At 42.5% G+C, this 26,405-nt stretch overlaps 1 protein-coding gene across 3 annotated transcripts in view; it reads left to right on the forward strand.

Annotated features, from left to right (window-relative positions):
• LOC125464750 (phosphorylase b kinase gamma catalytic chain, skeletal muscle/heart isoform-like) overlaps positions 1-26,405 on the forward strand; it is a 97,303-nt gene that overhangs the window by 34,803 nt on the left and 36,095 nt on the right. For all 3 annotated transcript variants that reach the window (XM_048557524.2, XM_048557522.2, XM_048557525.2), the window contains 3 exons: positions 1,629-1,683; positions 22,952-23,017; positions 25,860-26,023. In XM_048557524.2, coding sequence (XP_048413481.1) covers positions 1,629-1,683; positions 22,952-23,017; positions 25,860-26,023 — 285 coding nt within the window. The remainder of the gene's footprint in view (positions 1-1,628; positions 1,684-22,951; positions 23,018-25,859; positions 26,024-26,405) is intronic.

Raw genomic sequence — 26,405 nt, forward strand, 5'->3', positions numbered from 1 at the left:
TGGACTTCAGTAAAGCCTTTGATAAGGTTCCACGTGGTAGGCTATTGGAGAAAATACAGAGGCACAGGATTGAGGGAGATTAAGCAGTTTAGAGTTGAAAGAAGGCAACGAGTGGTGGTTGACGGAAAATAATCAGCCTGGAGTCCAGTTACCAGTGGTGTGCCTCAAGGATCTGTTTTAGGACCACTGCTGTTTGTCATTTTTATAAATGACTAGGATGCAGACATAGGTGGATGGGTTAGTAAGTTTGCAGATGACACTAAAGTCGGTGGAGTGGTGGACAATGTGGAAGAATGTTGCAGGTTGCAGGGAGACTTGGATAAACTGCAGAATTGGGCCGAAAGGTGGCAAGTGGAGTTTAATACGGATAAATGTGAGGTGAATCACTTTGGGAGAAATAATAGGAAGGCAGAATACTGGGTCAATGGAAAGATTCTTGGTAGTGTAGATGTGCAGAGGGATCTTGGTGTCCGTGTACATAGATCCCTGAAAGTTGCCTCCCAGATTGATAGTGCTGTTCAGGCGGCTTACGGTGTGTTAGGTTTTATTGATCGAGGGATTGAGTTCCAGAGCCTTGATGTCATGATGCAATTGTACAAAATGCTAGTGCAGCCTCATTTGAAATACTGCGTGCAGTTCTGATCGCCCCCATTACAGGAAGGATGTGGAAGCATTGGAAAAGGTTCAGAGAAGATTTACCAGGATGTTGCCTGGTCTGGAGCACAGGCCCTATGAAGAAAGGCTGAGGCACTTGGGTCTGGTCTCATTGGAGAGAAGGAGGCTAAGAGGGGATTTAGTCGAGACATACAAGATGCTCAGAGGATTAGATAGGGTGGACAGTGAGAGTCTTTTTCCAAGGATGATGACTTCAGCTTGTACAAGGGGGCATAGCTACAACTTGAGGGGTGATGGATTTAAGACAGATGTCAGAGGCAGGTTCTTTACTCAGAGAGTGGTAAGGGCGTGGAACACCCTGCCTGCCAATGTAGTTAACTCAGCCACATTTAGGGGCATTTAAACAGTCCTTGGATAAGCACATGGATAATGATGGGATAGTGTAGGGGGAGGGGCTTAGATTAGTTCACAGGTCGGCGCAACATCAAGGGCCAAAGGCCCTGTTCTGCGTTGTATTGTTTTATGTTCTATGTTATGTCGTTTGACATGTGATATCTTATACCATATGCTTTCTGAACATCTAAATACATTGCATGCACTGCTTCCCCTTTATCCATCCGACTTGTTACCGCGAAGAATTCTGATAAATTTGTCAGGCATGATTTCCCCTTTGTGAAGCCATGCTGACTCTGCTTGATTATATTACTTGGAGAGCATGAGGGCAAGTTCACGATCTCAACCTTGCCATAATCCGTGGGGCTGAAGAGGAGACTGGTGTTGGCAGTAGCTATTGCAATTTGTCCCTGGGCTGCAGATTGGCATAATCCAAGAAGATTTCAGGAGGCAAGAAAGAAAAGCAATAATGAATAGAAAAAGTGCTGAGAATTCTCAGCAAGTTGGGCAGGGTCTTTACTGACTCCCCTATTACTGCATTTAGATTTCCAGTATCTTCAGTACTTTGTTCCTCAAGAAATAAAACTGGTGAGTTACACTTTTGTTCTTTTCTGTTACAGTTTCACTCAACGATTGCTATGAATCATCAAGCTTCTACTTCCTGGTGTTTGATCTGTAAGTATGGAGGCAGTTACAAATGAGATGGTTCATTTTCTGAAGACACATATGGAGTAGGGGGAAAAAGTAGCATTCAAAGCTAGAACTTACTAAAAATCTAAAAGTAGTGATTGTAATGTAACAGTAAAAATAACCTCATGTCAAATGTCAGTTTTATAATATACAGAGAACAAAGTAGAACACAGAATGTACAGAGAAAAATAACAAAGGAAATAAAATAGACAAAAAGAGTGAGAACAGCAGCTAATACAACTTAAAACCCGAAAGACTCTATTACAGAAGAAAGGAGAAGAGGATACTGCCACTTGAACGAGGAGGTGTTAAACAATTAGGGCTAACTAAAATAGATAGAACATAGGACACTACAGCGGAGTACAGGCCCTTCAGCCCTCAATGTTGCGCCGACCTGTGAAACCAAACTGAAGCCCATCTAACCTACGCTATTCCATTATTATCCATATGTTTATCCAATGACCATTTAAATGCCCTTAAATTTGGGGAGACTACTACTATTGCAGACTGGGCATTCCATGCCCTTACTACTCTCTGAGTAAAGAACCTACCTCTGACATCTGTCCTATATCTATCACCCCTCAGTTTAAAGCTATGTCCCCTTGTGCTAGCCATCTCCACTGTTCACCCTATCTAATCCTCTGATCATCTTGTATATCTCTATTAGGTCACCTCTTAACCTTCTTCTCTCTAATGAAAACAGCCTCAAGTCCCTCAGTCTTTCCTCTTAAGACCTTCCCTCCAGACAACATCCTGGTAAATCTCCTCTGCACCCTTTCCAATGCTTCCACATCCTTTGTATAATGCGGCAACCAGAACTGTACGCAATACTCCAAGTGCGGCCGCACCAGAGTTTTGTACAGCTGCAACATGACCTCATAGCTCCGAAATTCAATCTCTGTACCAATAAAACCTAACACATTGTACGCCTTCTTAACAACCCCATCAACCTGGGTGGCAACTTTCAGGGATCCATGTACGCGGATACTGAGATCTCTCTGCTCATCCACGCTACCAAGAATCTTACCATTAGCCCAGTACTCTGTATTCCTGTTACTCCTTCCAAAGTGAATCACCTTACACTTATCTGCATTAAACTCCATTTGCCACCTCTCAACCCATCTCTGCAGTTTATCTATGTCCCTTTATAACCTGCAACATCCTTCCACACTATCCACAACTCCACCAACTTTAGTGTCATCTGCAAATTTACTCACCCATCCTTCTATGCCCTCATCCAGGTCATTTATAAAAATGACAAATAGCAGTGGCCCCAAAACAGATCCTTGCGGTACACCAACAGTAACTGAACTCCAAGATGAACATTTCCCATCAACCACCACCCTCTGTCTTCTTCCAACTAGCCAATTTGTGATCCAAACCACTAAATCACCCTCAATCCCATGACTCCATATTTTATACAATAGCCTACCATAGGGAACCTTATCAAACGCTTTGGTGAAATTCATATATACCACATCAATCGCTTTACCCTCATCCAACTGTTTGGTCACCTTCTCATAGAACTCAATAAAAACTCGTGGGCATGGATTTAAGGTGAGAGGGGAAAGATTTAAAAGGGACCTAAAGGGCAACTTTTTCACTCAGAGGGTGAAGCGTGCATGGAATGAGATGCCAGATCCTTGCCAGATACCTGTTTCAATGAATGAATGTCATGTCTCATTCTTCAAAACTGCAATGGAAACAGGGTCAGCCACTCCCTTTCTTAATAAGGGAAATAGCCCACATTCAAACCTCCCGCAACCCCTTCAACAAACACAAACACATTCCCTCCACCATCACTGCTCCCTGGTTCAAGTATAAGTCATGTGAGCCTTCTCAGCATGTTTCTAACGTAATTATATCCTTTCTGAAATAATGAGACTAAAACTGGACACAGTGCTCCAGGTATTTTCTCACCGATGTTATGTAGAATTACAGTAAACCATGCTGAGTTCTATATTTCAAGCCACTTGTAATAAATGGCAATATTCCAATGGCCTCTGTATAACACATGCACCAGGATATCCAGATACCTCTGTACCTCAGATATCAGCAATTGCTTTCTGTTTAAATGACATACTGCTTTTTTATTCTGTTGCCAGAGTGGAAAAGTCCAATTTTCACACATTCTACTCCAGTTGCCACATTTTGGCCCATTCACTCAAATTATTTTTATTTCATATCCTTCCCACATCTTATCCATGCATCTATCTTTTCATCACTAGCAAATTTAGCAAACCATACATTATCTGCCTTCATCCAATTCATTGATATATGTCGTAGGCTGCCCTTGAAATCAAGGCAACTTTTGACAGAGTGTGGTGTCAAGATTAGCTCGGAAAACTAGAGCTAGTTTGAATCAGGGGAAAGTTGTTCATTGGAGTTTCACCTGGTATAAAAGAGCATGGTAGTCAATCATAGCTCCAGGTCATCTCCGCAGGGGTTTCTCAGGCTTTTGTTGGAGGCCCAACCATCTTCAGTTACTTCATGAATGACCTATCTCTCATCAAAAGTTGATATAAAAGCAAGGCATTGCATTTTGGTAAGGCAAATCAGGGCAGGACTTGCTCCGTCAATGATAGGGTCCTTGGATGTTTTCTTGAACAGAGGGACTTGTGGGTTCAGGAACATAGTTCCTTGAACATGGTGTCGCAGGTAGAAAGGGTGTTGAAGAAGGCGTTTGGCACGTTGCCGTAATTGGTCAGAACATTGAGAATAGGAGTTGGGACACTACGTTGCGGCTATGCAACACATTGATGAGGCCACTTTAGAGTACTGTGCACAATTCTGATCGCTCTGCTATAGAAAGGATTTTGTTAAACTAGGAATGGGAAAAAACAAATTTATGAGGATGTTGCTGGGACTAGAAAGTTTGAGCTAAAGGGCGAGGTTGGATAGGTTGGGACTTTTCTCCCTGGAGCATCAGAGGCTTAGGCAAGACCGCATAGAGGTTTATAAAATCATGAGAGACATGGATAAGATGAATAGACAAGGACTTTCACCTCAAATTGGGGAGTTCAAAACTAGAGGACATAGGTTTAAGATGAGAGAGGAAAGAATTAAAAGGGACCTGAGGGGCAATTTTTTCACACAGAGGGTGGATGCATGTATGGAACCAGAGGAAGTAGTAAAGATGGGCACAATTACAATATTTAAAAGACATCTGGACTTGAATAGAAAAGGATTGGGTGAACATGGACCAAACACAGGCAAATGAAACTAATTCGGTTTGAGATAGGTAGTTGGCATGGACAAGTTGGAACAAACGGTCTGTTTCTGTTCTGTATGACTCTGTAATTCTCAATATTCAACACCTTTCATGACTCCTCAAATGCTGGAATAGTCATAAAGTCATACAGCATAGAAACAGACCCTTCAGTCTACGCTGATGAACAAACATGAAACTGTGCTGATGCCGTTTTGCCTGCATTTAGCATCATAGAATCCCTACAGGACAGAAACAGGCTGTTTGACTTATTAGGCCTGTAGCAGTCCCCTCAAAAGCATGCCACCCAGATCTAGCTCCTGGCCCTACCCTAACCCTGCATTTACGATAGCCAATCCATCTAACCTGCACATCTTTGGACTGTGGGAGGAAACCAGAGCACCTAACAGACATGAGGAGGACGTGCAATCTCCACACTGACAGTCACTTAAGGCTGGAATTGAACCCATGTCCTTTACACTATGAAGCAGCAAAGCTAGCCACTGTGCTGCCACTTGGCCCAAAGCCAACTGTGCCCTGGCATTTTAAGTGTTCAACTCGAGACTTTGTAACTCTTATGAGAGTACCTGCCTTTATCATCCTTTCAGGCAGTGTGTTTCATGTATTGACCACTCTCTGGGTAAAAAAGGATCTTTCTCAGATGTCCTCTAAACCACTTATTTCTCACCTTAAACGTGTGCCCTCTGGTCTTAGAACTGAACTGGAGTCACCATATAAATAGTGCGGCTACAAGATCATGTTAACGTTTCTGAATCTTGCAGCAAGTAACTCCCCCCACCCTACCCCAGCCCCCAACTTCCCATAGCCTTTCCACCACCTACAAAGTACAAGTCAGGAGTGTGATGGAACTTAAACAAAGTTGCTGGAAAACCTCACTAGGTCTGGCAGCATCTGTGGAGGAGAAAACAGAGTTAACATTTCGGGTCCGGTGACCCTTCCTCAGAACTGGATGGAACTCGCCTGGATGAGTGCAGTTCCAACAACACTCAAGAAGTTTGGTGTCAACGAGAACAAATCAGCCCACTTGATTCACACCAGATCCACGAATATTTACTTCCTCCACATCAACCTGCAGCAACAGCAGTAGGTACCATCCAAAAGGTATACTGCAGAAATTCACCAAAGATCCTGATTCAGTAACTTTCAAACCTGTGACTTCCTCTGTCTAGAAGAACAAGAGCAGCAGATACATGGAAACACCTACACATTTCCCTCCAAGCCACTCACCATCCTGACCTGCAAATATATCACTGTTTCTGCAGTGTTGCTAGCTCAAAATCCTGGAACTCCCTCCCTAATGGCATTGTGGATCTACCTACTGCACATAGACTGCAGTGGTTGTAGAAGGCAGCTCACCACCATCTTCTCAAGGGCAATTAAGGATAGGCCATAAACACTGGCTCAGCCAGCAACACCCACAGTCCATGGATGATTTTTTGTTAATGTACCCACCTCTGGACCTTGAGATACTTTAGTGTTGCCAACCTGAAAATGACCCATTTATATTTACTTTCTGTTTCCTGTTAACTAATCAATCTTTTATCCATACACACAACATCGGCTCCAAATCTGCTCAGTAACCCTTGATCTGGCACTTTGTCAAATGCCTTCTGGAAATCCAAATGCTGTAAATCCATTGGTATCCCTTTATCAAGATTACTTGTAACTTTTTCAATGAACTTTAACACAATTGTCAGCATGATTCCACTTTCACAAAATCATGCTGACTCTGCCTGATTGTACTGAGATTTTCTAAGTACTCTGCTTTAACCTACTTAACAGTGGATTCTTGCATTTTCTCTATGACAATTTGTTACTCTAACTTGCCTGTAGCTTCCCACTTTCTGCGTGTAGTTTCGGTCCTTTCTAGTACAAAGCACCAAAATTTTGTGAAACATTTACTAATTTCAAGAATCTGAGGAATACTGGAAAATTAAAACCAATTAACCACTTCTCAGTAATGATTGTAGGGAGCTCCTCGCTCCTTATCACCTCCTGAGTAATAATTATTTCTGGAATGTTTGTCGATCTTCTGTAGCAACAACAGACAAAAACAAAATCCTCAACAGGTCACCTGGAAGTGTTACTGGACTCGAAACGTTGACTCTGCTTTCTCTCTACAGATGCTGCCAGACCTGCTGAGTTTCTGAAATTCCAGAAATTTCTGTTTTGTATCAGATTTCAAATGTCGGTGGTTCTTTGTCTTAGGTTCCATCATTAGTTCCCTTGGCTCCCTTTCTAGAGGACCAATGTTCAATTAAGTTATTCATTTACTTTTTAAATGTCTACAGAAATGCTTCCTATCTACTGCAATATTTCTAGCTTGCTTTCTGATATCCAATAACTTTTTTCTCCTATTTTGGTCGTTCTTTGTTTTTCTGATTTTCTGACCTGACACTCATGTTCACAGAATGAATGCTCTTCCTTTTAATTTAATACTATTCTCGACCTCTTTAATTAGAAATAGAAGGTGCATGCCCTCCAGTGCCTTTCTCACTGGAATGTATCTTCACTGACTGCTATGAGCACCACCCTCCCCCCTGCATTGCTATCTTGGGCCTATCTTGGAGGTGATAGGACTGAATCAATGCCACCTAACCTCCCTGGAACAGAATTATGGTGAGTACTGGCCTCCCAAATAGAGAAGGGTTTATGGAGTCAAAATGCCCACCTCCTTCACAAAAATCTGGGTGAAAAGCAAGTAAACTTTGCAAAACATTAATGAATTGTTGATTCAGGCCCAGCTGGAGGATTTTGAACACCTCAGGACTGATGACAGGGCAAAAGGCATATTACCCATGTTGAAGGATCTCAGGTCTGTTGAAACTTAAATTCTTCTCCTTAGCGTAGGTGAGGTGTTCAAAAATTATGAAAGGTTTGAAAATCTAAACAAGCAGGAATTGATTCACTGGCAGAAGGATCAGTAACTGGAGGAGACAGATTGAAGTTATCTGACAAAAAAGAAGAGTTAAATGTGGAGATTCTTTCATTTAAAATCCAGTGATTTTTGATTGAATACTTTGTCTGTAAGGCTGGTAGAAGCACATTCAATTGTAACTGCCAAAGAGAATTGGATAAATATTTGAACATCATAAATATTTTCAGTTTTTAGGAAGGGTGTGGAAATGAGACAATGCACGGGTGAAAAGGAACACAATGGCCTTGCTCTGTGCTGAATCCACAGATCCTAAATACAAAGATGATTTCTCATCAGCTGAACAAGGGAAGAGAGGTTTCAATAGCTGCATATGCCAAGACAGAATGCACCGCATGTCTGAAGTTTTAACTCAACCAGTTTAGCTTCAGAACATTGCCTCTTGTCTGGGATAGTCAAGAGTAAATTGCTTTCTTTCACCTATCGTATCAGATCTTTTTATCATTTAAGAGCAACTGATTGGAGATTCTACCGAGATTCTACATCCTACATGGCTAATAACGTAAGCCCGAAATCCTGGCTGTAAAAGTCTCGTCTCACTCCAACAAAGGGAATCAAGAAACCCTGCCTGATCCTGCTGATCTGACAATCCTACCCCGATGAAATTACAGCCACTGTCACTGCAGCAGGTTAAAAATAACGCTGGACGTTGCATGTGTTTTCATGCTCCCAAATGGTATGGGGTCATTCATCATCCCAAAAGTGAATTACACGCAGGTAGTGAGGATTCTCAATCTCTTAGAACTGTTCCTTTGCTGAATATTTTGGGCCTTAATATAACAGATATCACACACACTGCTGCTGAAGATTGAGTAAATGATGAAAAGTAACAAGCACAGTGTCTAAATCCCAATATTAATGGAACTGAGACCCTCTAACAGCTAAGGGCTGTGTGGGTCTTTACCCCCTCGCTCATGGCCTGAGGGGGAGTGGAACGTTGAATCTCAAATAAGACATATGGTCACTTGCAACCTAACTAGCGCCATAAGACCATGAGAAATAGGAACATGAATTGGCCATTCAGCCTCTCAAACAAAAACAAAGTTGCTGGAAAAGCTCAGCAGGCCTGCCAGCATCAGTGGAGGAGAAAACAGAGTTAATGTTTCGGGTCCAGTGACCCCTCCTCAGAACTCAACCTCTTTAATTAGAAATAGAAGGTGCATGCCCTCCAGTGTCTTTCTCATTGGAATGTATCTTCACTGACTGCTATGACCACTGCCTGACCCGAAACGTTAACTCTGTTTTCTCCTCCGCAGATGCTGCCAGACCTTCTGAGCTTTTACAGCAATTTTGTTTTTGTTCCTGATTTACAGCATCTGCAGTTCTTTTGTTTTTTATTCAGCCTCTCAAGCCTACTCTGCCATTTAATAGAATTATGGCTGATCTGACATTCCTAATATCCACTTTTCTACGTTTCCTGTAATCCTTGGTTCAAGGCATTATGGGTAGAGCTCAGGAATAGGAAGGGTGCATTCTCAATTCTTGATTGAAGCCTTTTATCCCTGTAATCCTACTGATCAAAAAACTATCTCTCTCAACCTTAAGTGTACACAAGAACTATGCCCCCACAGCTGTCTGTGGCAATAAGTTCCAAACACTCTCAATCCTCTCAGAGAAGAAATTGCTCCTTCCTCTCAGACTTAAATTGACACCACTTATTATGATGCTGTTGCTATCACAGAGACACGGATGAAGGAGGCACAGGATTAGCAGTTTAATGTTCCATGATATCAATGTTTTAGACCATACAAAGGAGGAAGCAAAAGAGATGGGGGAGTTGTTTCACTGGTTGGGGAACATGTCACCGCTGTTTTGAGGGAGATACTGTGGCGGGGAGGATGATCTTGCAGTGAGGCATTATGGGTAGAGTTCAGGATACGAAAAGTGCAATCTCAGTGCTAGGATTGTAGTCAGTTTCTAGAAAGAAGTGAAAATAACAGGGTTGTTGAGGTGAGTGATTTTTCCCTCCCAAATATAAGCTGAAGTTGAAACATGAGGACTTAGTACAGAAAGTATTACAAAGCTGGCCTGAGGCAGCAGAAGAGCTTCTGCTAGACTGCTTGGAATTGATGGATTTGTCCATATTCAAAAATTAAGCTGCCAACCTATACAAGCATCGGACCACCGTCATGGACTTCGCTGGCATAGAAGACTGCATGCCAAAGAAGTCAATCTCTATGTTCCCCAACCAGAAACCAGGATGAAGTAGAAAATCCATTGCCTTCTGAAGACTAGGAATGTGATGTTCAAGATAGGCAACCCCGACCTTTACAAGAAATCCAGATGGGATAACTGTAAGGCCATGAGAGATGCCAAGAGGCAATACTGACTAAATTAGAGATCCAAACTAGCCACATGGACACCCACTGTTTGTGGCAAGGCCTACATGACTTAATGGGTGATAAAGTGAAGCAGAACAGAATAAGGACCAAAATACATCCCTCCCTGATGCACTCAGTGCATTTCACGCTTGTTTCAAATAGAAGGCCAGTGAAAGGATGTCACCTCACCAATAGCCTCGGATGCACCTGTTCCCTCAGTCACTGCCTATAGACATCAAATCGGTCTTCTTGAGAGTAAACCTGAGGAAAATGATTGGCCCAGATTGAGTCCTCAACTGTGCAGTCAGGTTCTGCATGAACCAGTTGACTTCTTTAAACTCTCTTTCTACAATCGGAAGTCCCCATCTGCTTCAAGAAGACCACTATCATCCTGGTATCGAAGAAAATGCATGAAATGTGCCTCAATGACTATTGCATGATGGCTCTGACCTCCATAATTACAAAGGGCTTTGAGAGATTAGTCATGGCTCACATCGACTCTGGCCTCCCAGCTTGCCTCAGTCCCTTGCAATCTGCATACTAGTACAGTAGGTCCATGGTAAATACCATCTATCTAGCCCTGCACCCATCCCTTGAACATTTCAATAATAAGGCTTAGGCTTCAACTTATTGACTACAGCTCCACCTTCAACACTATAATCCCAACTAAGCTAATATCCAAACTCCGAGACCTAGGTGTCTGCTCCATCCTCTGCACCTGGATCCTCAATTTCCTGACACACAGATGCAATCCTCAACACTTCCACCCCATAAGGATGAATACTCAGCCTGTTATTGTACTGTCTGTACACTCATGACTTTGTGGCCAGATTTCAAACTCCATCTACAAGTTCACTGACGACACGACCATTGTAGACCAGATATCAAGCAATGACTAGACAGAAATCAGGAAAGAGATAGACTGTTTGGTAGCATGGTATAAAGATAAAATTCTCTCCCTCAGCAGCAGAAAAACTGAAGAGGTGAGAAGCAAGGAGTAGGGCACTCCCCTGTCTACATCAGTGGTGCTGAGATCAAGAGTGTCAGGTTCCTAGGAGTGGCGATCACCAACAATCTGTCCACCCATGTTAATGTAACACTCAAGAAGGCACCACAATGCCTCTTGTTCCACAGGAGCTGAGGAAATTTGGTACGTCCACAAGGACTCTCACCAACTTTTATAGATGTGTGGACTGGTCATGCTAAGTTGCCCCCAGTGTTCAGGGATGTGTAGATTAGGTGGGTTATAAGAGGATGGGTCTGGGTGGGATGCTCTGAGGAGTGTGGACTTGTTGGGCCGAAGGGCCTGTTTCCACACTGTAGGGATTCTGTTCTTCTATTCTATTCTGTCCACCGTAGCAAACATTGTATCTGGATGCATCACGGCTTAGTATAGTAACTGCTCTGCCAGGACCGTAAGAAATTACAGAGAGTTGTAAACACAGGTTAATCCATCGTGCAAGCTGACCTTCTGTTCAAGGACTGAATCTACACATCTTGCTGCTCGGAAAGATAGCCACCATCATCAGAGACACCTCCCACTCCATTTATAATCTCTTCCAAGCTGTTCCATCAGGAAGAAGATACAAAAGCTTAAACACATGTACTATATCTTCAAGAACCGTTTCTTCCCCACTATTACTGTACTGTGAGTAGACCTCTCAAGTTTCAAATCTAATGTTGATCTTGCTTTTTGTGCGTCTTCTTTGCAGCCATACATTCTATTCCTCACTATGTTCTATCACCCTATCATCTTTATATGGTATGATCTGCCTGTGATGCATGCAAAACAAAACTTTTCGCTGTGCCTACATGACAATTATAAATCAAATAAAATCATAAATATTTTCTGGGACTCTATTAGTGCAAGGTGTTTGGACGAAAATCAGTTTGTTAGGTATGTTGTGAGGGTATTTAGAAACAGTATATAGATAGCCCAATGAGGGAGAGGGCCATACTGGACCTGGTATTGATACATTAGCCTGGCCAGGTGATCAAAGTTTCAGCGTGGAACATTTTGGGAATAGTGACCATAATTCTGTATGCTTTCAGAATCTTATGGATAAGCACAAGAGTGAACCTTGGATGAACATGTTAAATTGGGGAAGGCCAACTGTAACCAAATCAGGCAAGAAATTGAGATTGAGGATGAGGAGAGAATGTTTGAGAGTAAATCAACATCTGACATGTGGCAGTCTTTTAAAGACAGGTTGATTAGAGCACAGGACAGGCAAAACCCTGTGAAAATGAAGGATAGGAATGGTAGGATTCAGAAACCTTGATAGAAAAAATTATCAGCTTAGTCAAAGAAAGGGAAACATACCTAAAGTCTAAGAATAAAACCAGACAAAATCCTTGGAAAATATAGAGAAGTAGAAAGGAGCTCAAACAAGGAGACAGGAGGGCTAAAAGAGGCTATGAAGAGTTAAGGAGACTGTCAAGGCATTTTATACAAATGCCAGGAGTAAGAGGCTAGCAAGGGAAAGAATAGACCCACTCAAGGATAAAGGGGGGAAGTTATATGTCGAGCCAGTGGAAATGGGTGAGCTCCTTAATAAGTATTTTACATTGGCATTTACCAAAAAGAGAGGGAAGAAGGATGCTGAGGTTACAGAAAGGTATGTGAATACTCTTGCTCAGATCAACATAATGAAGCTGATGTGTTGGGTATCTTGCAATACATTAAGATAGACAAGTCCCCAGGGTCAGATGGGATCTATCCCTGAACTCTGGGCGGCAAGGGAGGGAATAACTTGAGCTCTAATAGATATTTTTATATCCTTTTTAGTCTCAGACAAAGTTCTAGAGGACTGTCTGATGTTGTTCCTCTTTTTATGAAGAGAAACAGATAATCTAGGTAATCTCAGGCCAGTGAGCCTAACATCAATGGTGGGGAAAGAGTTGGAGACAGGATTTATTCACATTGGAAGTGAATGGAATTGTTAGCGATGGGCAACGTGGATTTGTTCAGGGAAGGTCATTTCTCAACAACTAGATTGAGCTTTTTGAGGAAGTGAAAATAATGATTGATGAGCAAAGGGCTTTTGATGTTATCTACATGGGCATTAGTCAGGTATTTGATAAAGTACATCATGGCAGGCTGGTACAAAAGATAGAGCCTCATGGGGTCCAGGGTGAGCTGGATAAATGGATATAAAACTGCCTTGGTCATGGAAGACAGAGAATAGCAGTGGGAGGGTGCTTTGCGAAATGGAGATCGGTACCTAATGGTGTTTCACAAGGATCAGTGTTGGGACCTTTCTTGTTTCTAATATGTATAAATGACCTGGAGGAAAATATAGGTGGTCTGATTAGTAAGTTGCGGATGACTCCAAAATTGGTGGAGTTGCAGATAGTGAGGAGGATGATCAAAAAATATAGCAGGACACAGATTGATTGCAGGTTTAGGCAGAGAAATGGCAGATGGAATTTAGATTAGATTAGATTCCCTACAGTGTGGAAACAGGCCCTTCAGCCCAACAAATCCACACCTCCCCTTGGAGCATCCCACCCAGACCCATTCCACCTATAACCCACACACCCCTGAACACTACACGCGATTTAGCGTGGCCAATCCACCTAGCCTGCACATCTTTGGACTGTGGGAGGAAGCCAGAACACCCGGAGGGAACCCACGCAGACACAGGGAGAATGTGCAAACTCCGCACAGACAGTTGCCCAAGGCTGGAATCGAACCTGGGTCCCTGGCACTGTGAGGCTGCAGTGCTAACCACTAAGCCACCGTGCCACCCCAAATCCAGGAAAAGGCAAGATGATGCATTTTGGAAGATCAAATTCAGGTGTGAATTATGCAATAAATGGTAGAACACTTAGGTCCTTTGAAATATTGAAGGATCTGGGTGTATAAGCCCACAGATCCTTGAAAGTACAATACGGTTGAATAGAGTGATCAAGAAGGCATACAGCACACATATCTTCATCGGTCAGGACATGAATATAAAAGTTGGCAAGTTATGTTACAGCTGTATAGAGTCTTTCGTACCGTTCTGGTTGGCACACTACCAGAAAGACATGGATGCTTCAGAGAAGGATGTTGCCTGCTCTGGAGTGTGCTATTTATGAGGAGAGGTTTTTCTTTCCTTCATTCATTCATGGAATGAGGGGCCGTCTCTAGTTGCGCTAAGATTTATTGCCCATCCCTAATTACCCAGAGGGCAGCTAAGAATCAACCACATTCCTGAGTGTCTGGATTCACATGTAAGTCAGACCAGGTAAGGATGGCAGTTTCCTTCTCCAAAGGACATTAGTGAACCAGATGCGTTTTTTTCCTGACACGCGACAATGGATTCATGGTCATCATTGGATTCTTAATTCCAGATATTTATTGAATTCAAATTCCACCATCTGCCGTGGAGGGACTTGAACCCAAGTCCCCAGAATATTAACAGTCCAGTGATAATACCACTCGGCCACCACCTTCCCCTGAATAAACTCACTGGAAAGGTACAGCTTGGTGGATTAGATAGGGTGAATAGTTAAAGGCTTTTTCCACAGGGTGGAAAGGTCAACTACAAGAGGGTACAGATTCAAGGTAAGAGGGGGACAGTTTCGGGGAGAAGCATGGGGAAAATTTTTCGTCTAGAGGGTGATGGGTGCCTGAATGCATTGTAAGTGGAAGTGGTGGAAGCAGGCGAGTTAGCAATGTCAGAGGCGTATCTTGGCAGAGATAAAAAAAGGGACGTGAACAGAAGCATTGAAGCCCCATTTGGGCAAAAAGTAGCAGATCTAAATAAAGATTAGGAATTGGCACAGGCTTGGTGGGACGAAGGGCCTGTTCCTGTTTCTGATACTATGCCCTATATATGGTCCTATAATCTCACATAAGAGGAAACACCCTCTAAGCATTCACCCTTAAATCTTCTGTGTTTCAATGCGATTATCTGTCATTCCTCTAAATGACACAGAGTACTAATCGGTTTCACTTTTGTTCATAAGATATACAAGGGGTCATCCTTGTGAAAATTATCTGAACTGTTTCCAATGAACTCATACCTTTCCTTAGATAAGGGGACCAATACTATTCATAGCACTTTAGATGTGGTCTCACCAGCACCTTATACAGTTGCAGTAAGACTTCCCTACTCTTATAATCCAATCCCTTGGAAATAAGGGGCAACATTGCATTAGCCTTCCTGTTTACTGTGACACCTGTATGCTAGCTTTCTGTGTTTCATACACTGGTATCCCCAAGTCCCTTTGTTTAGCTGCTTTCCACAGGTTTATTTCCATTTAAATAATATTCTGTACTTTTGTCAACTCTTCGTCAATGCACAATTTCACTGTTCCCATATTATACTCTATTTGTCAAATTTTACCCGCTTACCTCACCTATCTCTGCCGACTGTTGTTATCCCTTTCACAGCCCAGCTTTCCAGCTATTTTTGTGTCATCTACAATCTTTTTGCTACAGTACATCCACTTCATTCCTCCAAGTCAGTAATATATATTGTAAACATTTGCAGTCCCAGCACTGATCTGTGTGGAACCCCACTGGTCGCAAGTGACCAACCTTAAAAAGAACCCTTTGTCCCCATGCACTGTTTCCAGCTCATGAGCCAATTGTCTATCCACGCTAATATACCTCCAACACTGTGCAACTTACCTTATGACTTATTGTTTTATGAGGTACCTTGTGAAATGCTTTCTATCCATTCTGATTGGGACTTCCTCGAAGAAAGTCCATAAATTAGTCAGACGCAGTTTCCCATTCATGAAGCCATTCTGACTCTGCTTGATTATGTTATGATTTTCCAAATGTTCTGGTAATACACCCTTAACAATTGATTCCAATATTTTTCCAAGAGATGTTGAGTCAATCAGCCTATAGTTATCTGCTTTTGCCTACCTCCCTTTTTTAAAAAATTGGCCGTTTTCCAATCCTCTGGTACTTCTCCAGATCCTAATTTTTGGAAAACTGCAACTCATGCATCTACTATCTCCTTCGCTACCTGTTTTAGATCCTAGTATGCAAACCATCAGTGCCAGAGAACTTGTCCACCTTTAGGCCCATTTGTTTGTCAACACTGCTTCTTTAGTGATGGTGAAGGTATTTAATTCTTCCCTACGTGTTCTTTGATATTGTTGGAGCCCAGAGAACACTGGCTCCAGTTATCATCTTATACAGAGAGGAGAAGAGTCATAAATGACTTTATTAATGTGTTAAACAAGACACATGTTTCTTATATATTTTCCCACAAGCTGAACTAGAACCTATTTATACACCCACTAGGGTCCTTTGACACTCCCCGAGTAGTCACAGAATATAAAAGCTAATACCCAATTCAGATAGCTGCTGCTGACAACAAGGGCTAATGCTGGCCAGGCACTGCACTCACGTCCTTGAAGTAGGGTCTGCTTCTGTTGATCTCCCCCACAGTTTTCGCTGGCTACATTCCTTATCTAATTCACTTATCTCATGCCTTTACCTGCTTAAAGATCTAGGTAGTATTACCTCATTGCTCCTTGTCTACATAAGGCTCTTGCATTACCTCATTTTTCTTATCTATTTGCAGAACTTGGTTGGTACCAAGTGCTTCAGATCGGCTCAGGCCAGCACCTGAACGTAGGCCATTCTCAGTTCACAATCTGTTTTCTCCCTTTGTGTGTCTGGGTGGGATGCTCTTCAGAGAGGTGGTGTGGACCTGTTGGGCTGAATGGCCTGTTTCCACGCTGTAGGGATTCTGTGAATTCTATAACCCTTTCACTGTATCTCAATACACGTGTGAAAAATAAATCAAATTAAATGTTCCTGAATATTAAGTTCCCAGTTTGAAATTCTTGTGACCGTATTACCTTAATGGCTACGAGATCATAATCATTTACGTGGATTTGCACCATTAGTTCACCTACTTTCTTTTGAATTATTCATGCTTTCAGATATAAAGCCTTCAAGTTTCCCTATTTTCCTCACATTTCTATGGTTCCCTTTTGCAATATGACATTTATGCACCCTGTTCCTTCCTTTTATTTTCCTTTAACAATTAGCCCCATCACTAACCTGCAATCCTACCTTCTCCTTTACTTTGATTTTCTAATTTTCCATGCAACAGAACCCACTGGAGCCACTCCCCCACATAATTAGTTCTAGCCATAAACTAAATTATATTAATCGTAAGTGCTTTCAAAATGTGCATTGGCACAGTTAAAGCACAGCAGTCCTTTACTAGAGAACTGCCCTTATCAAGTTTCAGCCGGTCTCAAGCTTAAAAATAGTGTTAAACTTTGCCCTTTATTTAAGCTACAGTCACAACAGCTAACAGTTCAAAGCCAGCTTTTACATTAAAGTTTATATTAAGAAATTTATATCACAGTAAGTTAAAAATCTAGGGGTAGAAATTATGAATTATTGTAACTTGAATTTTTTTTTAAATATCAAAGTTAGAAGCAGAATACAGCCAGGACATGGTCCAGTTAAGTTAATGTGTTCAGGAGATAGGGAAGGATCTGTGTCTGTGAAATCTCATTTGAGATAATATAATTTTAAATGGTCTCCCTGCTGTAGGAAGGATGTTATGAAACTTGAAAGGGTTCAGAAGAGATTTACAAGGGTGTTGCCAGGGTTGGAGATGTTGAGCTATAGGGAGACGCTGAATAGACTGCGGCTATTTTCCCTGGAGCGTTGGAGGTTTATAAAGTTATGTGGGGCATGGATAGGGTAAATAAACAAGGTCTTTTCTCCAAGTTGAGGAGTCCAAAATGATATGGCATAGGTTTAAGGTGAGAGGGGAAAGATTTAAAGTGACCCAAGGGGCGGCTTTTTCAAGCAGAGGCTGGTGCGTGTATTGAATGAGCTGCCAGAGGAAGAGGTGGAGGCAAGTACAATTACAACATTTAAAAGGCGTCTGGATGAGTATATGAATAGGAAGCGTTTAAAGGGGTATGGGTCAAATGCTGGCAAAAGGGACTAGATTATTTAGGATATCTAGTCGACGTGGACGAGTTAGACCGAAGGTCTGTTTCCATGTTGTATATCTCTATGACTTCATGACTCTACGTTTCCATGTGACACACTGACACTTGGGCAGCAACATGGTTGATTCTTCACTGCTATCTGAAATTGCCTAGCCAGCAACTCAGCTCTGTGAAAATGCTGACCATCTGACGTTCACCTCAGCAGAGAAAATGACAAGGTATACTACATCCATCCCACCCCTGCCAAGTCTTCATCTCTTACTTCCAGGGACTTGCACTGAAGTTGAGCAGCGCTTAATGCTCTTTTAAGCAGACAGGGGTGGGGATGGAAAAATGTCTTGGGTGGTGGGGTCGGATTGTAAATGGCGGAAGTGTCGGAGGATGATGCGTTGTATCCGGAGGTTGGTAGGGTGGTGTGTGAGAACGAGGGGGATCCTCTTAGGGCGGTTGTGGCGGGGGCGGGGTGTGAGGGATGTGTTGCGGGAAATGCGGGAGACGCGGTCAAGGGCGTTCTCGATCACTGTGGGGGGAAAGTTGCGGTCCTTAAAGAACTTGGACATCTGGGATGTCTGCTTTCCGGAGAGACCACTCTCTCCGTGACTCCCTTGTTCGCTCCACACTGCCCTCCAACCCCACCACACCCGGCACCTTCCCCTGCAACCGCAGGAAATGCTACACTTGCCCCCACACCTCCTCCCTCACCCCTATCCCAGGCCCCAAGATGACATTCCACATTAAGCAGAGGTTCACCTGCACATCTGCCAATGTGGTATACTGCATCACTGTACCCGGTGCGGCTTCCTCGACATTGGGGAAACCAAGTGGAGGCTTGGGGACCGCTTTGCAGAACACCTCCGCTCAGTTCGCAACAAACAACTGCACCTCCCAGTCGCAAACCATTTCCACTCCCCCTCCCATTCTCTAGATGACATGTCCATCATGGGCCTCCTGCACTGCCACAATGATGCCACCCGAAGGTTGCAGGAACAGCAACTCATATTCCGCCTGGGAACCCTGCAGCCATATGGTATCAATGTGGACTTCACCAGTTTCAAAATCTCCCCTTCCCCTACTGCATCCCTAAACCAGCCCAGTTCGTCCCCTCCCCCCACTGCACCACACAACCAGCCCAGCTCTTCCCCCCCACCCACTGCATCCCAAAACCAGTCCAACCTGTCTCTGCCTCCCTAACCGGTTCTTCCTCTCACCCATCCCTTCCTCCCACCCCAAGCCGCACCCCCATCTACCTACTAACCTCATCCCACCTCCTTGACCTGTCCGTCTTCCCTGGACTGACCTATCCCCTCCCTACCTCCCCACCTATACTCTCTCCACCTATCTTCTTTACTCTCCATCTTCGGTCCGCCTCCCCCTCTCTCCCTATTTATTCCAGCTCCCTCTCCCCATCCCCCTCTCTGATGAAGGGTCTAGGCCCGAAACGTCAGCTTTTGTGCTCCTGAGATGCTGCTTGGCCTGCTGTGTTCATCCAGCCTCACATTTTATTATCTATTAAGTGGTAGAAAGGGCTATGTGAATCCCAGAAAATTAATAAAATCTAAGCTTTGCAATCTTCTCACATCCAGTGTGAATGCTTGTGGACAGTTAAACATTTAACAGGAAGATGAGCCTCCACATATTTGCCATCGTCATAGATGGGGGAGCCCCACACATCAGCAATGGTATAACATATTTGTCTTGGTTTTCTTCCTGTAATGAAACATTTGTAAGTATTTTCAGCCAGATGTATCGAGTGAATGATGCATTTCAGCCTCCCCCAGAAATCCCCAACATTACATATGCCAAACTTCAGTCAGTTCAATTATTTCCACATGATATCAAGAAGGGGCAGCACAGTGGCTCAATGGTTACACAGCACTGAGGACCCAGGTTCAATTCCACTCTTGGGCGACTGTTTGGTATGACGTTTGCACATTTTCCTAGTGTCTGTTTGGGTTTCCTCCAGGTACATCAGTTTTCTCCCATAGTCCATAGATGTGCAGGTTAGGTGGAATGGCCATGCTAAATTGCCTGCAGTGTTCAGGGGTATAGGACGGATAACCATGGGGAACGCAGGATTACAGGGAGAGGGTCAGGGGTTGGGTCTGGGTGGGATTCTGTTTAGAGGGTCGGTGTGGACTTGTTGGGCCACATGGCCTGTTTCCACACTGTAGGGATTCTATGGAAAAATGCTAACGACACTGAATATTGCAACATTTCCAGCAACTGTAGTGAAAACTTATATTCTAGAACTTGTTGCTTCTCTAGCCAAGCTATTCCAAGACAGTTACTGCACTGATATTTGTCCAACAATGGTAAAACATTTCCAGGTATGTCCTGTACACAAAAAGCAGGACAAATCCAACCTGGCTAAGAACCGCCCCATCAGTGTACTCTTGGTCACCAGTAACGTGATGGAAGGAGTGCAAAGTGACATTTACGCAGTACTAATTGGCTTACTGTTGTTCTGTTTGGGTTTGGCATTTAAGGGAGGCTATATGAATGGAACTGAAGAACTGTGAAGGATCACAAGCTATAATAGGTTTTGTGTGCAGATCTCCTGGTAGTAGCTCTGAAATGCTAAATTGTAGAAATACAGAAAATAGGCAAGTGTGTAGCAAAGGTAGAGCAGTATTAATGAATCTTCAGACTGGATAGCTTAACATCAGTGATGGAAAATTGTTACAATTTAGGATGGGGTACCTGAACACCTTGAAAATTTTCATTCACTCAGGGAGATCCAGCATGGATTCATGACAGGCAAACCTTGTTAAATTTTCTTGAAGAGCTGACAGGCATTGGACAGAAGAATGTTGTTATATGGACTTCGAGAAGGCATTTGATAAGGTTCCACAAAAGAGACTGTCAACTAAGGTAGAGCACACAGAATTGAGAGCAAATTACTGATATGACTGGGAAATTGGTTTGAGTGGAGGTGACAAAGATAATAGGTAGATACTAAAACTGGCAGGATGTGACCAATGATATCCTCCAAGGGTCTCAATTATTCACATTATTTATTAACAATTTGAATAATGGCATAGAAAATCATACATCCAAATTTGCAGCTGATGCAAAGTTAGGCTGCATTGTAAACTCTGTAGATGGTAGCATAAAATTATAAAAGGATATGGATAGTCTAAGTGAATGAGCAAAGCTGTGGCAGGTGAAGTTCAATATGTGCAATGTTGAGGTTATCCATTTTGAATTGATCAGGTTATTTTCTAGATGGTATGAAGTGAAATATAGTGGATGTCCACAGAGACTGCAGATTCGGGTGCTCAGATCTTGAAAATGTTACAAATGGGTGCAGAAAACAATCAAGACAGCTAACGGAATGCCAGTGCTTATACCCTGAGGAGTGGAGGAGAAAGATGCAGAAGTTATTTTGCAGTTGTACAAAACCCTTGTTAGACTCGACTTGAAGTACTGTGAGCAGATCCGGGTACAACACCTATGGAAGGATATATTGGCCCTGAAGGGAGTATGATATAGTTTTGCAAGATTAATATTTAGACTTTGATGTTAAGATATTTAAATTAGGGGGTTATGTGATTGAAGTTTTTAATGCTATTTACAGGAAAGGCAGGTAGATAAAGAGAAACTATTTCTACTGTCTGGGAATTCTAAGGCCATAGACTGAGAATCAGAGCCTCACCATTCGGGAGAGATATTAGGAAGTACTTCTATGTGCAAAGGATGGGGAGATGTTTGGAACTCTCACCCACAAATGACATGGATGCTGGATCAGTTTTTATTTTAAATCTAAGATAGATAAGTTTTAGTTTAAGCAAAAATATGAAGCAATATTGAGTTGAACCTCAGATCAGCCATGATCTCATTGAATAGTGGAACAGTCTTTAGGTGCTTGATGAACTTCTTCTCTTCCTATTAAAACAAAGCAAGAAAAGTCAGTTCAACTGTAGCTAACAAAGGAAATTAGGGATATATTAGATTGGAGGAAGGAAGATATAAAGTGTCCAAAAAAAGCAGTCGACCTGAGGATCAGGAAAAGTTTGGCTTTAAGCAAAGGAAGAGAAAGAGATTGATTGAGGGGAAAACCAGTGCAAGAGAAAGTTTGTGAGGAACAAGCAAACTGGTTGTAAAAGCATCCATAGGTATTTAAACAGAAAGATTAATGAAGACAAATGTAGGTCAATTTAGTGTCAGGATCACGGCAAGTTATAATTGGAAACAAAGATATTTACCTCAGTCAACATTATTATACAGAGGTTCTGAGCACTCCAGTGAAGCATATTGGGTCAAATAGCTTTCTTCTGCACCAATATAATTCTGTGATTCTGACATTATGTTTGTGAGTTTGCTGTGCTGCAAATTGGCAGCTACGTTACCAACATTACAACAGTGACCACACTTCCAAAGTGCTTCATTGCCTTGAAAGCACTTTACAACATTTGGCCGTTTTGAATAATATTTTAAGGTTTTCTATTTTGACTGTCCTTATCTCTGTTATCTCCTCGGTCCCATTAACTCTTGATAATATCTGCACTCCTCTAATTAAGGCACTTCTAATCTTCCTTCTAACCGCTCCATTGCCCGTTAATCTAAGTTCAGATGTTGGGGCCTGAACATCTCCACCCTCCACCTGCCTCTCCTCTTCTCACAGCTTAAGAAGCTGACTGTTTAGTCACCTCCCCAGGTTTCTCCTTGTGGCTTAGAGTCATATTCTCTGTTGTTATAGTACCTTGGAGCAATTTACCGTGTAATTGATGCAGTATAAATACAAATTTGTGTTGGGTTCTTGTCATGGAGTAACCATGTCAAGTAGAATAGTCAGTATTCTGGTGTGACATCTTTACAATGTTCTTCCATTAATAGGATGAAGAGAGGAGAGCTATTTGACTACCTGACAGAGAAGGTTACCTTGAGTGAAAAAGAAACCAGGTAAGTGAATCTGTGGATAGAACCTCCTGCCCTCTTCCATGCCAGCAGGCAAGGTATCCCAAACCCTGCTGCCTTCTCACGTCCACCCAAAGTAAGTCAGAGATGAGAGGGCCTATGATCAAATTTTCCATCTCACTGCCAATTGAGACTGTTTTGTGGGTGTTTAATGGTCACCAAGGGCCCTATAGCACCCTCACTGGCATTAACCCTGCTGCAGGTGAGCCTATCAATGTCCGGCATGTACAGCAGGTAAAAGTGTGTAGGCAGCTTATCAGCTCCTGAGTTTAGGGTGGGTAATCCCTGCTTGATCAAGGGAATTGGTATCAAGAATAGAGATCAGTCCTCGGAGAGTCAAACCTTTGACAGTGCTGTCAACACCTCTCTCCCATTGAGCTGCCTGACGTTACCTAGAGATGCCAGGTCATTCCTTGATGTTGGATCTGGGTCCTGTCATTCCAGCAGCATCCATGGCCTTGCCAGTGACATTCTGATTGGATAGCAGCTCTCGGTAGCAGAATCCCTCTTGGGCATCCTGAGTCCAATGAAGTTTCCACAACATACCTGATTGGATCATGGTGTAGTGAGCCTCCCTAAAAAATGGCAACATGGGTTTCACTCTCACTATTGTTTTCACCCTGCAATCAGCAAGTGAGATCTACAATTCCTCAAGAACATTCTGCCTGGCCTTTATGTCTGTATGTTACTCATAAACATTGCAATAAACACCTCTTCATCCAAACCACCAAGCAAGAAAGACTTCTCCCAAGATCACTGAAAAGAGCAGCAATGACATAGTAGTTATGCCTCAGGGCTTGTAATCCAGAAACCCAGGATAATGTTCTGGGGACATGAGTTCAAATTCCACCATGGCTGATGTTGAAATTTGAATTCAATAAAGAAAAATCATGAAAGGACAGCCTAATGACAACATTGTCTTTTTTTTTGTAAAAACCTATCTGGTTCACTTGTGCTCTTTAGGGAAAGAATCATACTGTGCTTACTTGTTTGGCCTCCATGTAACTCCAGGCTCACAGCATCACAAGACTCTTAACTGCCCTCTGGGCAATTAGGGATGAGTAACAAATTGTTGGCTGAGCTAGCAATGCCTGAATCCCATGAAATAATTTTAAAAATTGAGATCTAAGGCTGCCTGGCCTTTCCCTTGAGTTGGACCTACTTCAGATGAAATTTCCATTTTTCTTTTCAACTGGAGTGATTCAAACATGGAGTGGTAACAAAAATAGGAACACATTAGAAGGGGATATTCTTTAAAAAATTGTTCATGGGATGAGAGAACCATTGAATAGGCCAGCATTTATTTCCCATCCCTAATTGCAGTCAAAGTCACTTGTGTTGACATGGGTCTGGAGTCACATGTAGGCCAGACCAGGTAAAGATGGCAGTTTCCTTCCCTAAAGGATATCAATGAACAGATGGGGCTTTTTCCACAATTGACAATGGATTAATGGTCATCATTAGAATCTTAATTCCAGATGTTGATTGAATTCAAATTCCACATCTTCCATGGCAGGTTTCAAACCTGGGACCCCAGGATATTACCTCGGTTTCTACAATAATGGTCCAGTGATAATACTGCTAGACTGTGGCAAGAAAGAAATGTCAGTAGATTTGGTGAGGTGAAAGAGGTTGGAAATGGAACTGTAGTTTATAAGGACAGCAGCACTAAGGGTATTTGAAGATGAAGGTGAGGCACAGTTCTGGCCTAATATTTTACCAACTTTGATAAAACACAGAATAATTTGGTGAGGCTTGTTGGTATTCACAATCAGCATTCAATTGGATGCATCATGATCTCAGACTTTAATCTTGTGACATGTTTCTATTGGGAAGTCAGTGCAGAGTAACAATTAGCTCCATCAATCTGGTCTGTCGTTGTATGGTTCACAGTATATCACATTCTTCTGAATACTAATGCTGCAAAATTATCTTTTTAGTCACAGAACAATCATTTTTACTGTGTCTTTAATCAATCATATTGATCTTTTTTCAAAAATTAACATTGCAAAGGTCTAGAATCCAACTCTTGCACATAATTTTTAAAAATTATTTTATGGGATATAGGCATCGCTGACTAGGCCAGCATTTGTTTTCCATCTACTTCTAAGAAGATGTTGATGAACTGCTACAGTCTATGTGCTGCAGGTAGACCCACAGTGCTGTTACAGAAGGAGTTCTGGGATTTTGACCCAGAGAGCTGAAGTCATGGCAATATATTTCCAAGTCAGGATAGTGAGTGGTTTGGAGTTGGTGGCACTCCCATAAGAAATAGGAACAGGAATAGGCCATTTGGCCCCTTATGTTTGCCCCTGCAATCAATAGGATCTTGCCCAATCTGACATTCCCCACACCCACTTGCCTGCCCTTTTCCCCCACAAGCCATGATTCCCCAATTGATCTAGTCTTAAAAATAACAAGGACTCTGCTCCCATGGCTCTCTATGGTAAGGAGTTCCAAAGACTCTTGACCATCAGAAAGAAGAAATTCCTCCCTATCTCAGACTTGAATTGACTGCCCTTTATTCTAAGTCTAGTCTGTCATCCAATCTGCTGCCCTTCTAGGTCGATGTGATTATTGGTTTGGAACATGCTGTCAGAGGACCCCTGGTGAATTTCTGTAATACATTCAACCCAACACACTGAGCTTTGCCAGAATTGCAGGATGAGATCTAAAAATAGCTTTGGTATGACTAATAATTGGAATTACCAGCTGCCAATTCACTCATTGCTGCTGAGTGTGAACTTGAGCAATTGGAGGAATCCAAGAGGAGCAATGTATTAGCATATAGTAACAGTGTTAAAACAAAACTTATTTCTGCTTCTAGAAACATCATGCGAGCACTACTTGAGGTGGTTAAGTTCCTCCATTCCAAGAACATTGTACACCGAGACCTCAAGCCTGAAAATGTCCTGCTTGATGATAACATGAACATCAAGTTGTCTGACTTTGGATTTTCATTACAACTTGAACCAGGCAAAAAACTGAGAGGTAAGAGAGTCCTTTCTGGGAATGGGATGAATTGCTCAGAAGGACTAAACAAACCAACAGTGAGTATTCACCAATCCTGGTGAAGTGAAAAATAAGAAATATTTCAACCACCCAGAATGAGTTTGGATGGAACTGAGAGCCAAACATAGAACATACAATACAGCTCAGAAATTGACCTTTCAGCCCATCATGCTAGTGTTGACCATGATGCCATTTCTAAACTAACCACATCTGCCTGCTCATGATTCATATCCTTCAATTCCCTGTGCCTGCCTAAATGCCTCTTAAACACTGCTCTCCTATTTGCTTCTGCCACCTCCCCAGGCAGTGCATTCCAAAAACCTACTACCCTCTGTTTTCTAATAAAAACGTGCCTTGCACA

This window comes from Stegostoma tigrinum, chromosome 27, assembly GCF_030684315.1.
Source record: "Stegostoma tigrinum isolate sSteTig4 chromosome 27, sSteTig4.hap1, whole genome shotgun sequence".
In the NCBI taxonomy this organism is placed as follows: domain Eukaryota; kingdom Metazoa; phylum Chordata; class Chondrichthyes; order Orectolobiformes; family Stegostomatidae; genus Stegostoma; species Stegostoma tigrinum.